General features: G+C 40.4%; 1 protein-coding gene across 1 annotated transcript in view; it reads left to right on the forward strand.

Moving 5' to 3' along the window:
- LOC117499425 (ankyrin-3-like) overlaps positions 1-17,696 on the forward strand; it is a 96,942-nt gene that overhangs the window by 49,695 nt on the left and 29,551 nt on the right. The window contains exons 16-28 of the mRNA XM_034151797.1: positions 854-952; positions 2,596-2,793; positions 3,058-3,156; positions 4,071-4,169; positions 4,298-4,396; positions 4,507-4,602; positions 6,466-6,538; positions 11,070-11,193; positions 12,518-12,529; positions 14,871-14,958; positions 15,840-15,890; positions 16,486-16,595; positions 17,634-17,666. Coding sequence (XP_034007688.1) covers positions 854-952; positions 2,596-2,793; positions 3,058-3,156; positions 4,071-4,169; positions 4,298-4,396; positions 4,507-4,602; positions 6,466-6,538; positions 11,070-11,193; positions 12,518-12,529; positions 14,871-14,958; positions 15,840-15,890; positions 16,486-16,595; positions 17,634-17,666 — 1,181 coding nt within the window. The remainder of the gene's footprint in view (positions 1-853; positions 953-2,595; positions 2,794-3,057; positions 3,157-4,070; positions 4,170-4,297; positions 4,397-4,506; positions 4,603-6,465; positions 6,539-11,069; positions 11,194-12,517; positions 12,530-14,870; positions 14,959-15,839; positions 15,891-16,485; positions 16,596-17,633; positions 17,667-17,696) is intronic.

Consider the following 17,696-nt stretch of genomic DNA (forward strand, 5'->3'; position numbering starts at 1 on the left):
CAACTTTATTTTAAATATGAATGACATAATAGTGGCTCAGGGAGCTTCCTGTGATATAAGCTGATTACTGTGTGACTGGAATACTTTGGGTGTAGCTCAGAGTGCGCAAACTTGCATACCCATTTTATTTTAGGGTATCAACCCTAATATAAGATGTAACATGCTGCTACTGCTGCTGCTAGCACTCTAATTTTGCTGCTCCTCCTACTAATGCTAACATATGAATAATTGATTCATCACTGTCCCATCAAATCATCTATCTCCAACTTTGGTGCTATTAAAAATGGTTTCACATAACATTTAGGATGAAGATGAACAACACAGCAAAGTCTGTTTACATGTTGTACAGTAGGGTGTACAACTGCATTACTATTATGTGGAAATTATCTTACTTGAGCTAAATAAACCATTAAAAAAAACAATCAAGTGGCTATAGCCAAGACATTATCCCCCTTAGCTTTTTCTTGATCTACTGTAGGTTTCAGCATTATGTTACATTACATTTAGCTGACGCTTCTTATCCAAAGCAATGACCAATTACAGGGACATTCTCCCTGGAGTAACTGAGGGCTAAGTGCCTTACTCAAGGGCACACTAATGGTGGTGTTCCAGGCGGGATTTGAACTCACAACCTTCCGATCTTCAGCCCACCTCACTATCCATTAGACCACCACTACCCTAATGTGTGTTGTTGCTTTAAACTGTTTCCTGCACTAACTTTCTTCCATCAGTTTGATGTCGATCCATGGCATTAACAAACTGGTTCTTTTATTTTACTTTTTCGGCAATCCTCTAACCTGGTGTTTTGCTGCTTGCTTGTGTGTGTGTGTGTGTGTGTGCTTGGGTGTTATAGAGTGGGCTAACTCCTCTGCATGTAGCCGCTCACTACGATAATCAGAGAGTGGCTCTGCTCCTGCTGGATCAGGGAGCTTCCCCACACGCTGCCGCCAAGGTATCCACACAAACACGCATTCACACACATACTACAACTACAAATAATCGACCTGGCTTTTACTCTCAGTGCCGTCTCACACCATTGAAAATCTTGTGTATGTAATGTATGAACATGTAATAGTGACCCTTTTGCTCCCATTTCCTCTTGTCCATTCTTTGAGTGAATATGCAGCTTTTCCTTTGAGCTCAGCAAAGTCTTTGAAATCACTCGACCAGCCAAAATGTAGCTCACACTGTCAGCATATTGGCACTGGTGGTTTGCTATATTTTCCTATTTCTTGTAAAACAGCACTGGAGGGCACATGTGAAAGGACTGTTTATGTGTTAAACATGTCGTAAGTTACTCAACAGTCCTCCACTACTACAAAACCACCCACTCTGTGAAGTCCTTTCCAGAGCTGTACATTTTGTGTGTTCCCAATAAAAAGCTCTCATAAGAAACACTTCAGTTGCTCTTGTTGAAATGTCCGACAGACATTTCACACATGGCCGTCGACACATGGTGGAGTTGTGGTTAGTCTCCTGCTTTGCTTTTGTCGTCTGTCAAAACCACAGAGCAAGTATGAGCAAAATGGCAGAACCACTAACCAAAATATGGCAGGAAATGCCTGTTTTCAGCTGTCAACTAACATTTAATGTGCCCCGCTAGCGGAGACAAAAGCTTGTGAAGCTAATTTATACGTGCTCTCCATGTTCATTTTGTCCCTAGCTCTTTTTCCCGCTAGCTCTATTTATTCCTTTCTCCTTCCCACACTCTTAGTCATTTCTCTTTGCTTCCCTTTCTCTTAGTTTCTACCTCTATAAATTGTGTTTAATTTGGCTGGGTGCTTAAATGTGTGTGCTTCGTGTAATTTAAGGACTTTTGGAAAGGGATCAATCTGTCTTCTTGTCTAGAAGCAATTTCACACACACATGCAAACAGAGTATGATCACAGAGTCATCGCAGAACACATTTCTCATGCGTCATATCTCTGGACTAAAGACAGGAAGATCAGAAATTATTATTATTTTATTTGTGACATAGGTGTTACTATAAACAGTTTTGTGACTTAAGTAGTTCACGTGGATCATGTTCAACAATATTTATTGGATGACAGACAAACTTATTTTGACACTTTAATCAATCCACGGCTCTAACAAATTGTTAGATCACATGACCTTAGATGTTGTGTCATAACTAAATGCATAATACTGTATGTTGATATTGAAATCTATGCATCATGCCTTTTTTGTTGTGATGCCAAACCTTTATCCCTCTATATTCAGTCTGTGATTGTAGTTACAGTATGTAACGCACTACTGAAACTTCTGACCTTGTTTTTATTATTACTCCTTTTTATCGAAGCTCATTAGTTGGCATTCCAGTGTAGCCAAATACTTTTCTGTCCTGTTATCAAGTAATATTTGTTATTAAATATAATGACCATCCTATATCATTTCTATACTTCATATAGTCTTCAATGTATGAAGTTGATTCTATTTAGATTCAGAACCCAAATGAATACATTATGTAAAAGGCCCTCTAATGAACCTCTGAGCTTGCCATTTCTCAGTACACTGAAATAGACAAAAAATAATACACAGAGGAAAAAGAGCTCATTCCAACCCTTTAACTCCTGCGTCTCTTTAAACCTGCCTCAGAATGGCTACACGCCGCTCCATATTGCTGCCAAAAAGAACCAAATGGACATTGGGACCACACTGCTGGAGTATGGCGCGGACACCAACGCAGTGACGCGGCAGGGCATAAGCCCGATCCACCTGGCAGCGCAGGAGGGCAGCGTGGACCTGGTGTCCCTGCTGCTGACCAAGAACGCCAACGTCAACACGTGCAATAAGGTGAGAGCAGTGACGTAGCTGCAGTATGCTCAGTTACAAAACAATTCCTTTATGCAGACTCTTCAAACACACAAATGCAGATCTGCTTTAATGCTAGCATCACCATTTTGGGAACGAGATAAAGATACTGTAGAAAAACAGATGGGTCTTTAAAGTATGTTTCCAGCATCCTGTTTCCTGTGAGAGATAGCATGTTTCAGTCTTGTTATGTGCTCCCAGCATAACAAATGTACATGATTGTGTGTGTCCTTTCCTGTTATACAGAGCGGACTTACACCACTCCACTTAGCAGCTCAGGAGGACAAGGTCAATGTTGCAGAAGTCCTTCTCAACCACGGTGCTGATGTCAACCCACAAACAAAGGTGAAGCTTTCTCAGATATTATATATAAACGTATGAAACACACATTGATAGGGGTCTTTATATCTCTTTTAGCCGCTAAGGTTTGGTGAAAAGCCGTCAATATACACACATCACTGTGTTTGCTGTCTTCTCTTTGTGTTTTCCTTTTTAAGTGGAATTTTCTGTTAAGTTTAATAGCGGCTATAAATTCCACTTACACACACTCTTAGGCACACACACTCACACACACACTAGTCTGCGATCATCTCAGGTGCTACATAAATAAAGGATTGCTACCTGAGTGGAAGGTGTTCATGTCTTTATGGATGCTCCCTGCACTGCAGTAAACACACACACACACACACACACACACACACACACACACACACACACACACGAACATGCTCTTTTATTCAGTCACACACAGTTTCATTCACTTACACACAGACACACACACATGGGCCCCATAAAAGGCTGCTCACGTTCACTGAGACAAACCTGCAGCAGCTGAAGGTTGGACTAACACAAGGTTATGTACTGTGTGTACGTGGGTCTGTGTGTATTTGTGCTGACAGGACAGTTGTTTACAGCAAAGAGGTTATTCACTCACTGATCTCCCCATTACCATTATGCACTGTACTCATAATTCAGCAAGGACATGAAATATGACACAGCTTGGACGTTGTATTTACAATCAGAGATAGCATGCTTAGACAAAGAGGTTAATAAATTGTTCCCATATAAACCATGAGTTTTCTCTCATATAATAATTCTAATTTGTACGAAAAGCCCTTGGTACCTTGCATTTAATTCACTTTAACATAAAAGCTAGTTAATTAAGAAACTAACAAGATGAGGTATTCAGTCCGCATAGGTTATATTCCACCTTTTTCCCTCTCGTCGCCCTTTAACGTCTCTGTCTCTTCCTCCTGCAGATGGGTTACACACCGCTGCACGTGGCCTGTCACTATGGCAACGCAAAGATGGCAAACATCCTGCTGCAGAACCATGCCAGAGTGAATGGCAAAACAAAGGTAAAAAAGCACATGTTCACCCACCTAAACACACTCTCATGCACAATGTTGTAGTTTTATATAATAGATCTTCTAAATCATCATATTTAATATGTATTTTCTCTCCCTGGATGTTTGTGTGTCTGTAGAACGGGTACACTCCTCTACACCAAGCGGCTCAGCAGGGCCACACCCACATCATCAACCTGCTGCTTCAGCACGGGGCCTCTGCCAACGAGCTCACTCTGGTCAGTGCACAAACACACTGGCACACACACATGCTCCAACAGAGCTGATGAAATAACGAACGCTCTGTTTTCTGTCTGCCTCCTGTGAATAACTTCCTGTTTCTGCTCAGAATGGGAACGCTGCCCTGTCCATCGCCCGCCGTCTCGGATACATCTCTGTGGTCGACACTCTGAGGCCTGTGACGGACGAAAACCTGACCACCATGGTGAGACACTATGTCCTTTCATTGGTAGCTCATAAAATAAGATAAGATAAGAGGTATTTTATTAATCCCAATTTGGGAAATGTTTTTGTTGCAGCAGCATAAAACAAAACAAGGCATTGCACATAATAACACATTAAAAGAGTAGAAATAAACAATACTAAAATATAAACATCTCAAAACAGAAATAGAAATAAACCGTTTATTTGTCAGACATAAACTGTCTGACAAATAAAAACACTATTGAAGGGCCAGTTTTCTGTTAACTCCTATGATTAAATGCACACAATATATAGATAATAATATATATCACATCACCATTTCAAGTCTGTGTTCTCTAACTTGGAAATAATATGAATACAAAAGCCACGCTAATGCAATAAATCCAAGAAATTAACCTGTTTATAATTAAAAAGTTGTTTCATATTTTTGATTCTTCTGTACCAGAGAATATGAAACAGTATAAAATGATTTGAAAAGTGGGAATTTAGCATCCTTTTAAAGTTGAAATTACCATACTTTTTACGTGTTTTCCTACATTACTAAATCTCATATGCTTTGCCTCATTTACAAAGTATTAAAATAGTGACATTTTTAAATTGCTTTCCTACTTTGCAGGCAGCTTTTCATTTTTATTTATTTCTGAATAGGAAAATAACTTAAAGCTCTTAAAAAAGTTATCAATCAACAACAAGGCAAGTAAGGATTTAAAACTTCACAATGTGAGATAAATTGTATAGAATTGTGGTTGTTTGTTAGCTAAAAACATTAAATATACTTAAGTAAAGTTTAAATTATTTATCGCTTCTGGATAAAAACATTTACAACCACTAGTGTTCCTGATTGAGCCGCTGTATTGAACTAAATGGAGACCAATTCCCCTCTCATATTAAGACTTGGCTGGTCAGACAGTATCATACTGTAAGTGGAGTCAGTGTGTGTATCCTGCAAATCAGCCAGCAAGTAAGTCAGTAAATCACGCTGGGTCACATGTGTGAAGTTGTCCTGATTAAGACACAGAGAGAGGGAGAGAGGGCTTAGATTGGAGATTAAGGTTTCTCCTCAAATAGCTCAGGTCACTAACAGCGATCTGATCCACACACATGTCAGGAGATAGAGGGGGAGGGAAGAAGGAGGAGAAAGTAGTAAAGAAGAGGAAGGAGTAGGATGATGGAGAGGTGACAGGAGTGAGGGGGGGGGGGGGACAGAGGTCACTGAGGATCCTGTGCAATCAGCAGCAAAGTTAATTAGCTGTGACTGTCTCTGTGTACAGTGAAGTTACCCTGTGTTGTTTTATGTCTCTATTGAACCTACATCTGCAGCCTGTGGGGCCACTGCTGGTCAGTTGTGTGTGTTAATGTGTGGCCTTCACACACACAGCACCATTACATCTTACTGTGCCTGAGGGGCCAGGGCTCAGATTCACTTTAACATCCATATTAGGAAACACACGTGAAGGTCACACTTTGGTTGGAATGTAGATGCTCATCTTGTCACAATTGTCTCTAAAATGTTTATAGTGTGGGGTGATATAGCACCTTCAATATGTTCAGTATAGAGCATAGTTTAGTAGAGTATCAGCAGTCAAATCATTTAATCATTTGGTATGTTATCGTATTCTTTCAAAAATCTAATGCCGCATTTTTACTCAAATTCTCAAATTGGAACACAACACAATTATTGTCCAAAGTATTCACAATAAAGATATTATCGTAATATCCATAGAAAATAATGTAAAATCTGTCAAATATAATAACTTCAATTATTTTTCCCTTTTTGTTTAGTAAACCAATGTATTCCAGAACAAAGATTAGTTTGTTACTTTTTGCCAAAACTGAATTGTTCATATATTTTCGACATTTACAGAGTGCTTCAGAAAAACACAAAATCAACGTCCCAGAGACCATGAATGAGTTCCTCGACATGTCTGACGATGAAGGTATGTGAAAAAAGCAATAGTTTTACTAATTCCTCCTCATTTTCAGCCATTTATTACTAAAATGTCATTAATTGATACTTGCAAACTATTGCTGCAGCTTGATAAAAATAAGTTATATTAATGCACTGCCTGATTTTTTACTTTGTGCTATGTGATATCATTTTCATTAACATATGCATGTTTCACTGTAAATCTCACAGTCCGGGCCGATGTGCCGGAAACTCTTTTTCAGATGTTTATGAAGGTCTTGTCACCATTTTGCCTCCATCGCTCTGCAGTTTGTTTGTTTTACTTTAACATAACTCAGCAGAACCCACCTGTCATGTTGCAGTGCTAACCCTCAAGCTTTTGCTGTACTACTATTCAGCTTTGCTGCTACTTCTCAATAGATGGGAAGAATCTGAATGCACATCCCTTTTTTTGAATAAATCTATTTATTTTGAGCTGTTTTACCCTTGAATCTGGTCTTGGTTTTCAAGGAGGTTAAAGTGTTTGTTTCTATTCACCAACTGCTGATGTTATTTTCACTGCAACTCAAAAATAAAAAACAAGGCCAATGTGACGCACTTTAGAGTTCACGTGACCGATTATGAAAAAGTCCTGCATTGAGTAAATGAAATAATCCTGTCTCACTGTAAACCTCAATAAACAACACAACATTCACCATAACATAGTTAGCATCTGAATAGCTTCTGTAGCGCTGCCAGGTCACATTGTTTCATGCTGCCCACTTCAGTCTTCTGCCCTTTGTTTTGGAACCAGCGAGCCAACAGGCCTGCAAAATTGATGAGCTTGTGCATGGGCCGTTGCCTAGTGGACATTCAGGGGGGGGGGGGTTGGAGTTTCTATGTCAGGTGATACAGCTAGACTCAACAAGTTGCGCGTACACACACACATATCAGGTGATAAGGGATGAGTTTGCACTGTGGCTGTATGATGAAGATCCTCATTGGCATAACTATGATTCAGTGTGTTATCACTACCATGCAGGAATTGTAAATAGGATTCCACGGCCTTATGTCCTCCACATAAACTGTTTATACTGTGCGCATAATACATCAACATTGTACTCGTGCAGGGCGGTACAATGATATTCGCTTTCAGAAACAGAAAGCAGCACAAGACTGGCTTTATTCAGCTGACAGCACTCACTCCTTCATATTTGTTGTGTGTGTGTGTGTGTTAGAGGAAGTAAAACGCGTTTCCACATCTCGGTTTAATCCTATATGGGGGAAGCCAATCCTATTAAGTTGTAGGTGTGAGGGACACTCCTGGTCTCTGGCTGTCGTGTGTGTGTGTGTGTGTGTGTGTGTGTGTGTGTGTGTGTGTGTGTGTGTGTGTGTGTGTGTGTGTGTGTGTGTGTGTGTGTGTGTGTGTGTGTGTGTGTGTGTGTGTGTGTGTGTGTGTGTGTGTGTGTGTGTGTGTGTGTGTGTGTGTGTGTGTGTGTGTGTACGTTTCCTCTCATGCTTTCTATGGATACTATAGCCACACTAATTGTACCATCTTTAGCGCAACTTAACTCCTTGTTGTGCTCTGCTGTCTCTCAGAGTAGAGTATCTCTGTAATCCCTGACTGGCATTAGAGGTCGTTACTACAGTTGGTATGCTGAAGGTCTTTTGTCAACTAGAGCTGCAGAAATTAAATGATTATTTGTTCAATATTAAGTATAGTAAGTAAATCTTTTGATAATCAAACAGGTTGATTCACAATCTAAATTGTATTATTCCAGCTCCTTACATTCAAATAGTTTCTGGTTTCTTTACGCTTCTATGACAGTTCGGTAACAACTCAAACAGTTGTTGATCGTACAAGACATTTAAGGACTGATTAACATTTTTGGCCATATTAAAAAAAAAACTATTGAGGAAATAAATAAAACATTTCCCTTCAATGAAAATAATAGTTAGTTAACTGTCAAGTACATATTGTTCTAACTTTACTTTATCTTGTGCAAGTTTTAGTCAGTGTGTAGGCTATAAGGAAAAAAATGTTGCCCAATAATAATAAAAAAAGGGAACATGAGGGTGGTTATTTCATCATTATTTTATCCCCACTGCCAGTTTGACATGCAGCCAGGCTTCCACCAGAGGAAAAAAAAGACAGGAGGAGTATTCAGGGAGATTTTTCTTCTCGTCTCTGTCTCCTACTCTGAATTTCCAAAGCATTTGATCCAGCGACCTGTCAGCTGACTGCTCTCCACTGAGCGGTAAACATTCAGCGAGCCTCCTGTTGACTCTCTTCAGTCGGAGTTTCTGCACGGAGACTTTCTCTCTTTAAATCCAATGAGATGAGCTTTTCTGAGTCTCCTGCAGGAGTATTAACCCCGGTGTGGCCGCAGGTGGCTTTACTCCCACTCTTTCTAACCTGCAATGTGCACTGTGTTGCAGTAAGAAGACGCAAAAGTTAAAAAATATTGAATTGTGTGACTTTCCGGAGAGAGGGAGGCGGAGATGTGCGCAACAGTGCATTTTTGGTCTTTGTGGAGTTAAGTGCGTGGGGTGAAGAGAGGGCAACATTTTCCATCAGCACGAGAAGCACTGAATGGACCACTTGATAGTCCTCACCTCTCACTGGATTTACTCTTCATTCTGGGGACGTTTCGCGGAGCACTAGAAATTCCTCAGGGAATATAAGAATAGTTGCGATCAATATGGCTGCGTTGGAAAAAGGTAAGTCGTGACTCGTAAGAGCGTCTGATGAAGTTTAAATGGAGTGATGTTGATGGTTTGAAGGTTAAAATGTAAAAAACAAAACCAAAAAAACAGGATAGATCGTAAATTGCAGACTGTCGAGAATAACAGATTCGCAAATTGTTATTTGTATTTCCTTTTCAATGTATTGAAGTGATAGATGGCAATTCAAACAGCTATTTGTTTTTTGTGGATATTTGTCTGCTGCTAGTGAGAGGAGGAGAGAGAGTGTGTGTTTGATGCGGTGACTTTGTAACACACACTTCACTTTAGGTTGAAAGTATATAATAGCAACAGGTGTTTGTGTGTGTAAATGTTGCGCGGTGGGTTATGTGTGTTCGGCTATCTCAACTTGAATGGGACGGTGATATATTAACAGCAGCGCGGAGTCAATTGTTTTCCAGTTTTGTCAAGTCAGACAGAAATAGCTGGAAAAACACCGGAAGTAATGCGCTCAAATTTACCATCAAAATAAAAGCACAACATATTCATAACAAAACAAACGTTTTACTCATGCACACAAAATGTGCAGAGATGAGTGTTTCTAAATAATTAAATATCGATTTAATATATTCTAATTCCTTCTTGTAACTGGAATCAAACTGCAGTAAGTCTTAACTGTTGCATTTGTATTAATGTGCCTACTTTATATAGATAAATACTACATGTTAATAGCATTGTTTTCAGATTTTTCATTTTGGGACTAAATTATTATTATATTATATATATATTATTATTATATTATAAAGAGTATGCTGAGAGAAAACACTTGTTTGATGATAATATTGACTTAACACAAGAATAAGCAGTATTTGGCTACACTCAACTGCATCACACTTTTATAAGCTTTCATTCCTGTTGTAAACAGTAGAAGTTGCAACACAAGTTAGTCATTTATTCAGGAATCGTGGTGAATGCTGCAACGTCCACCCAGACGAAAGCATTTACATCTATTACCACAGTATTTCCCTAAGATAACTGAGGTGAATATTTAGTTTGCATATTGCTTTTGTAGAGTTGATTTGAGCACGTGGCTCCATACGTTTTAAATAGTTAGTTCGCTTTTTTACCTTAATTGAGGTTTGACAATCACAATCCTTTCACCTGAAGTTTTATTTTGAAATTAGACACCGGAAATGCTTAATTTAACGTCATCTAGCTTGCCACTGTTGCTGGTGTGTGATCGGAGTGCGGCAGTATTGAAGGCAGGGGGAGGGGCTGCGGTGAAGGAGCGCAGTGTTTGCAGGCAGGACAGAGCAGGACATGAGGGAGAAGGGGAAACACAGTAGCCGCTCCGCCGGCTTCATTGACCGGCGTGTCATCGTCCACCGGTCCGCTGATCGAGGTGCTGCTCCGCTCTCTCTGCTTTTTCTCTGCTGTTTGTGCCCAGGCTTTGGGTCTCTGTTAAAACCTCTGCTGCGCGCTGTGTGTCAGTGTTGTGAAAGGAGCTGCGTTTGGTTTTACAGGAGAGCTCCAGATATACCCCAAAGTGGCATTGCTGTTTATGGCATTTTTCTACAAAATGATTATTGTTTTACCTCTCTAACAGGCATGCATTGGCGCTGCTCAACGTTCCAGCTTCATGTTGTTGTTGTGTCTCAGTCCAAATGAATAGACTAAGTTGCAGTGGGCTATGCAGTTGCAGTGAGGTAGCCTAGTATGTGGGTTTTAATAAATTATCCAAGGCCTCCTCTAAGTAACATAATCTGATAAGTGAAAGAGTGATGTCGGCAGTGTGGGCTTTTTTTTCTTTTTTTCTTGAGATGCCGCATCGCCTCTCTTTGCCTGGATTGGCTTTTTGAGATAACAGGAGGATTTTATGATTTCATCCCCTCCACCAGGTGAGGATGCGATGACCGGGGACACGGACAAATACCTGCGGCCTCAGGACCTCAAAGAGCTGGGGGACGACTCCCTGCCTCAGGAGGGCTACATGGGTTTCAGCATAGGAGCCCGCTCAGCCAGGTAAGCGCCTGTCATTTATATTATTAAAATCACTGGTGTACTGGTGCAGTGCAGACAACTACTATTTCCAACTTGTCCTTAGAATATTGTGGCCAGATTATGTTTATATCTATTATCAATTCATGAGGTGGTTGTTCACCCTATGGCAATGCTTTGGTATGGATATTGTTTAGTCTATGTTGGACTGAAATAGATCATATAATGTACAGCCCCACCAACACACACACACTCAAACAAAAACAGAATAATGGAAATTGCTAGCGATAGCATCTGGAAAGTTGCCATGCAATGATTCAACCTGACAAAATGATTCAGCGTTTTGTGTGGCCTCATTCGACCCATGCAAAGATGACAAATGGGCCATAGTGTAACACAAGAGATACGAGCTGTATCTGTGACAGTGATGCCTTTGATACTCTTGATGAACAGCTGCATGTCGGGATTCTCTACAGGCCCACCTAGCTACAGTTTCCAATAGTGGACAAAGTGTGTTGTGGAAAACTGGCAGGCTCCAGTGAAAACACATCAGCAGCACACACAGGAGGAGTGTGTGTGGACGCAGTGTGTATTTTTGCCTCGCTGACAGATGGCAGACGTACTGTGATGGTTGGATTGATAAAAACAACTACACTAACTGGACAGGAAGCTGCTTCAAACAACAGGTCTCAGCAAATAAGGGAGATATTCCATGTAAACAATGATGAGCTTGGTGGGTAGTTTATTGGAAAGAGTTTTGAATTTAATGTGGGAGTTATTGTTTGCATAACATTGTTATTATTCGAGTGAAAACAGGTCTGTGGCCACATTTGATTATTTGAATCTGAAGTCATTTGCTCAGATTTACTGTTTGTTTACCTTTGTTAACAGTTTATTGGTATTTGAGGGTACTCCAGACAAAAGTTATTATTGTGAGAAATATTATTATCTCCATCTGCTACAGATTAGAGCGCCGTACAAAAACTGTTTACTTTTTCGTGTAATTGCGAATAGAAGTTGAGATGGTGCAGGGTTGTGTATTTAATGCTTTGAAATACTGTAATTATTGATCAATTAATGTTTGATGCTGAGCTACTTCTTTTCTTTTCCCTTACCTTTCTGTTTATGACATCGACATTGCATGGTTTGCTTTTTGACTGGGCTGCATACACACTCACTAAAACCTATAATCGCTTGTGCCTAGTCGTTGAGTGCAACCATGCAAAAGTTCAGCTTCAATGTCATATGGGGGGAAAAGAAAGCCACATCCTGCTTGAATGTCTCCAAAATGCTTTGCTTTTCACACTTCTATTTTGATCTTCTCCTTGCACCGTGTCCCTCATTCTAGCCCTAGACTCAGGTAAGAAAAGAATAGTCGTTGTAGTAGTTGTAGACGCCATTAGCTGTGAATGTTGTCCCCCCCTCACCCTCTGTACTACTACATAAAACCGCTAACCCAAACCACAAGTCATTCATTGTGAATTAGTGTCATCCAGTGTTGCTGTTTGTGGTACCAGATTTGTTGTCGCCGTGACGTTTTGTATTTTAAGATTGTTGCTCATTTTATCTGATCACCATCCACCATATTTGATCATCCTTCTTAAAAAAATCATCTTATCTTCAAACTGAAAATGTATTTTTTCATGCAGGTTTGAAAAAAAGCTGGAAATGAGTTAATGAAAGCCACTCTTGTTTTGCAGAGTTTTTCAGTTTGAGTTATGTGGACTCATTTTATAACTTTTCGATGTGGCTTGTTCTTAAGTGGCACTTCAATCATAATTTTGTAGTGCCACTTGGTGTAACTTCCAGGGATCAACACATCAGGTTGTTAATATCCACAACTTTTATCCAATTTAATTAACAATAATTGGACATTTATCTGGATGATTCTGGTTGTGAAATCATGGTTTGCAGAGATGGAAACTTTATGAGATTTCTCTGGATTCTTTATTTAAGAATTTAGAAATCATCAAGGACAGACAGGCGTTCACACATACACAGATGCACCCGCGCACAAACACTTGCCTAAACAAACAATGACTCAAACATTTGTCTCTTTAGGTCCATATAGACTTAGGATAATTTGTACATAAAAAGAGATGTGAGAAAGAAATTAAACATGTTTCTGGATAATGGAAAGTGTAGTTTACAGCAAGGCAGATTTATCTACAGTTAAATTATGGGAGCGGTGTGGAAAGAGGGACAAAGGGGACAGAGAAGGATGGGGTTAGAGGAATTCAGCGAAGTAGAGAAAAAGTCAAACAAGTCTTCCATTGAGTAAACTGTCAGATAACCAAAGAGCAACAAATCTGAAATGGAGACAGTAGAGAGAGGAAGAGATGATGGGACAGCTTTATGAAGAAGAAGTGCTGGGAGTTGGCATAACGTCCAGGAATAGATGACAGACAATAAAGAGGACAGCCAGGATAATGAGCAGTGAGGCAGGAAATGGAAAAAAGCTTGGATATTTAGAGAAGAGGATAGACAGGATGAAATAGAGGATGAAGCTGTGAAGAACAAACAGAGTCTGGCTGAGAGCTGAGGGGGGGGGGTTCGGGGGGGTAACGCCATGCCAGCGAGTCCATTCAGACCGTACAGAGTTGCTTGGTAACTTCGATGGTGGGGTAGGCAGGCTGTGCTGAATAAAGGGCTTCTCTCTGTGCTGAATAGTGTGCCCACTCAAACATGCTGAGCTCTGCATTTTATCCCCTCCTCGCTCCCCCCCCTCTCCCCCACTCCACACACACACACACACACACACACACACACACACACACACACACACACACACACACACACACACAGGTCACATCAATACACACATATACAGTATGCACAAATAAAGCACAGAGCTGTCAGCTTTGTCACTGGCATTGTATCTCTTATAGTGCGCAACCATATAAAATATCATCGTATATTATTTATACTGTTTGCCCATACCAGTGCGCAACATTTAACGCAGTGTATCGTGACTGTGCGTTCGGCTGCTACGCCTTGATCAAATCCCTGTAGCAAAAACAGCACAAGACCAAAAAAAACCTGAAAGGAATCAGCACTGCATTGAGAGGATGCAAAAATAGTCACCACACACAGCCGTACAGCAGACTGCAGCAAGACAGATAGAAAAAGACCAGCGTCCCTTTTATGTTTTTGCTGCTCAGAATCAGGTCTAGGTCAGCTGCTAATCTTAGACCAAAGAAATGTCAGTCCTCAAACACAAGTCAAATTTAACTGATTCACTTTCAAGTAAACGTCATTTCTTTATACTGTCAAAACAAGGTTGGCACAAAGACGTCGACTAATCTATCATATTTCATCGTTTAGACACTTAGTTATATCCGTGTTTGTGTATCACATTAACCACACTCCTGTAGAAGTTTAAACAGCCGTCTGTTTTCTATAAGTCTGTTCCTATTTCCCTCTATCTCTAAATGCAAACAACACTGACCTCACATTTCCATCTCTGAACAACCTGCTGCAGTATCTTATCTTTGCTCAAACTGCGGGCTCTTCAGCCTCTCCCTCTCTATTTTCCACTTATGGACACTCTCTGTCCAGCGAGTAAAACAACCTGGTTCCCTGGAGGTTGCATGTAGTAATGGATTCCTTGCTTTTTGTTTTGTGTCGTGTTCCCCTGCCCGTCACTTGTTGTTGCCCACGGCACCGGGTTGCGTGGTAACATGTAGCCTCCGCTCCTTCAGTTCGGATAGGTCCAACACACTCAACCGGAGCTCCTTCGCTCGGGACAGTATGATGATTGAAGAGATTCTGGCGCCCACTAAAGACACGGTAAGACCATTCATCGTCATATTTTGTGTTTTATCTCCACACTCTGTCTATATTTAACCTTCTATACCCAGCCCTTTTGTTATTCTCTCACTCTATGCTCACTGTTACTTCCTTGACATTATTTACATTTGTTTTTTAAGCTTTGATGTCTCTCTTCTCCACAGGTGCATCTCTTGTTTTACTATTGTCAATGACTTAGGGAAAAAAACAGACTGTGTAGAATTAAAAGTAGGGTGGCGTTACTTCTCTTGCACAGAGGTCATAACAGAAGCAGTGTTGATGACATGCTTTCTCTTGCCAAAGTGCTGAGGGAGAGTGTATATAGCACCTTGACGAAGAGTTTATTCAAACCTAAGGGCTTCAGGAGGCCCCTCTTTCCCTCCTCAGGGAAAAACGCTGTGTTTTGCAGAGCCTGTTTCATGCTTGTTTTGGTAGTCAGGAGCAAAAACAGAAACTGTAACCTCTTATAATAAACAATATTAGTAATATAACTCGAAATGTCCAATGACATCACCCAAGATTTAAACTAAACACGGCCAAAATGTGCACTCAACTCTCCTCTACAAAACAAACACAAATGTTTTTCCCATATTAAACTAGTATTATAACTAATTGAAAATATACAAACAGTCAAATTGTTGATTCTTTCTTGGTGGTCAGTTTAGGTGCCATGTTTACTATAATCTGCTACATTTGGTAGATAAAGTTTCATTTCATTTGGGGATGCCTGAATTGTAGGACCATATCATCTTCATGGAGAGCGGAACATGTTTTATTAGATGGAAATTGGATCCTTTAGTGAAACAAAGCACCATAAACTCATTTGTCTGGACCGCACGGTGCCCTCTGTGACGTCTGAACTGTCTCTCTTCTCCCCTTAGCTTCAAAGTGTCTGTAATGACATTTCCTATTTGGTTGACCCACTCAATAAGGTATAAAGAGTTCATGGATGACAGACTCATTCATCAGTTTACCATCTTTCATTCACTGTGGTCCAGCTCTCATTGCTCTTGGGTTTTTGAGTTGTCTGTATATTTGTTTGTTTTGGGTCCATTCCACTCTCATTTTATTCATTAGTGGTGGTCTGTGTTTAGTGAATGGTCATTCCCATGCTACTGTCAGTCTTCATGAGCTCCCATGATTCGATTTTCATATGAATAATGGTTATTATAAAGCTGGTTGGGTAGTGACAAATTGTGTGTTATCAAGATGAGGATATGTGTGATAACCCAGATAACATTTAACAAAACGTGCAATTGGGTTAAAGTTCCACCGTCACGTCACTAGAAAAACAGAATGCCATCCCACATGTTTGGATAGTTAATGGTGACAAATGTTGTTCGATAACATGTCGGGAAAAAAGTAGAAAGATTCATTCTTGTCAACCTCTATGTCCGCTATTTATTTGTTCTGTCCTTATATTCCACGTTCCTATTTCTCATCTCCCATCTCTATCTGCCTCCCTATCGCTGTTAAACCTCTTCTTTCTCTTCCATATCTTTTCCTCCTGCTCTCTTCCTCTCCCAGCACCTGGCTGTGACCAGAGACTACAGCACTGAGTGTATGCGGCGCTACAGCTGGACCCCGGACACCGTGGACCACAGCCACAACACTGTGTCCAGCCCCATTCACTCTGGGTAAGAACAGCTGCACTGCCTCCGCCCATACATCACGATATATCTACCAGCATGCACACACATGCACTACAAACTAGGGCTGTCCTCATACTAAGACATTTCAGACAACCTATTGATAAGTTGATTTCATCGACAGATCTGTAGAAATTAGTTTCTACACAAAGAATCATGCAAAAATCTAAATCTTGTGTTTACCAGGGATGTGCTGATAGGATTTTTGGATAATTTTGCATGAAAAAAGCTGAAAAAATTACTAATGGATTAAATAAATCATTTTAAACTAAAACATCCTAGAGAGGCAGCCCTACTACATGCAAAAGCTGCATGTACATCCTAATAACTATTGCATAAATCACACATTTTCTATGCACACAACTGCTGTATTGTCTTTTGTTCCCCCCCAAAGAGTCAATATTCAGCAAACCCTGCAGCACTGATGCAGACATGATGCAGGGCTGTGGGATTTCTGCAGTGCTGCTACTGTACACATTACATTACAGCAACAAAAGAAACAGTCTGTCCTCTAAAGCTCTCATGTCATACCATAAGTCTAGAGACAAAGTCCAGGCATCACCCTAATGTTCACTGACGTCAGCTCTATTCCTGTCATCACAGGAACAAAGTACAGACTCTCTGTGAGCTCATGGTGCTTGTCTTGTGTGTTTCATTTGGATAAAAGTGATAAGATTTGACGCTCACTTTGAATATAGGACGTTAAATGCCTGCTTTATATACACGGAGCTGTGTTAGAACATCATTTAAGGCTTAATAATTGATTTGGTGTTTTGCTTAGAAAACCTGGGATCTGTCATGTGTTTTAGTTGAGTCATTATTACTTTTTGTGTGTGTGTGTCTGTGTATTTATATATTATTTAGTTTGTTGTCATGTTGTCCCTTCTTTCCCTTGGTTTTCCACCCCGGTATTTCTTTCATCTTCAGTAGTTACTGCAGATCCCCACAGTGATTGTGAACCTTTGATACTAAAACTAGATTTCGGGGGTTTGCCTCCTGCATTGCCTCCATGTGTTTATTTTGCAGCCTCTCCTCCCCGCTCCCTCAGTATGACTCCAGGTGATGACTGCTGCTTTCACCTACGATGCT

Source organism: Trematomus bernacchii, unplaced genomic scaffold (genome assembly GCF_902827165.1).
Source record: "Trematomus bernacchii unplaced genomic scaffold, fTreBer1.1, whole genome shotgun sequence".
NCBI lineage: Eukaryota > Metazoa > Chordata > Actinopteri > Perciformes > Nototheniidae > Trematomus > Trematomus bernacchii.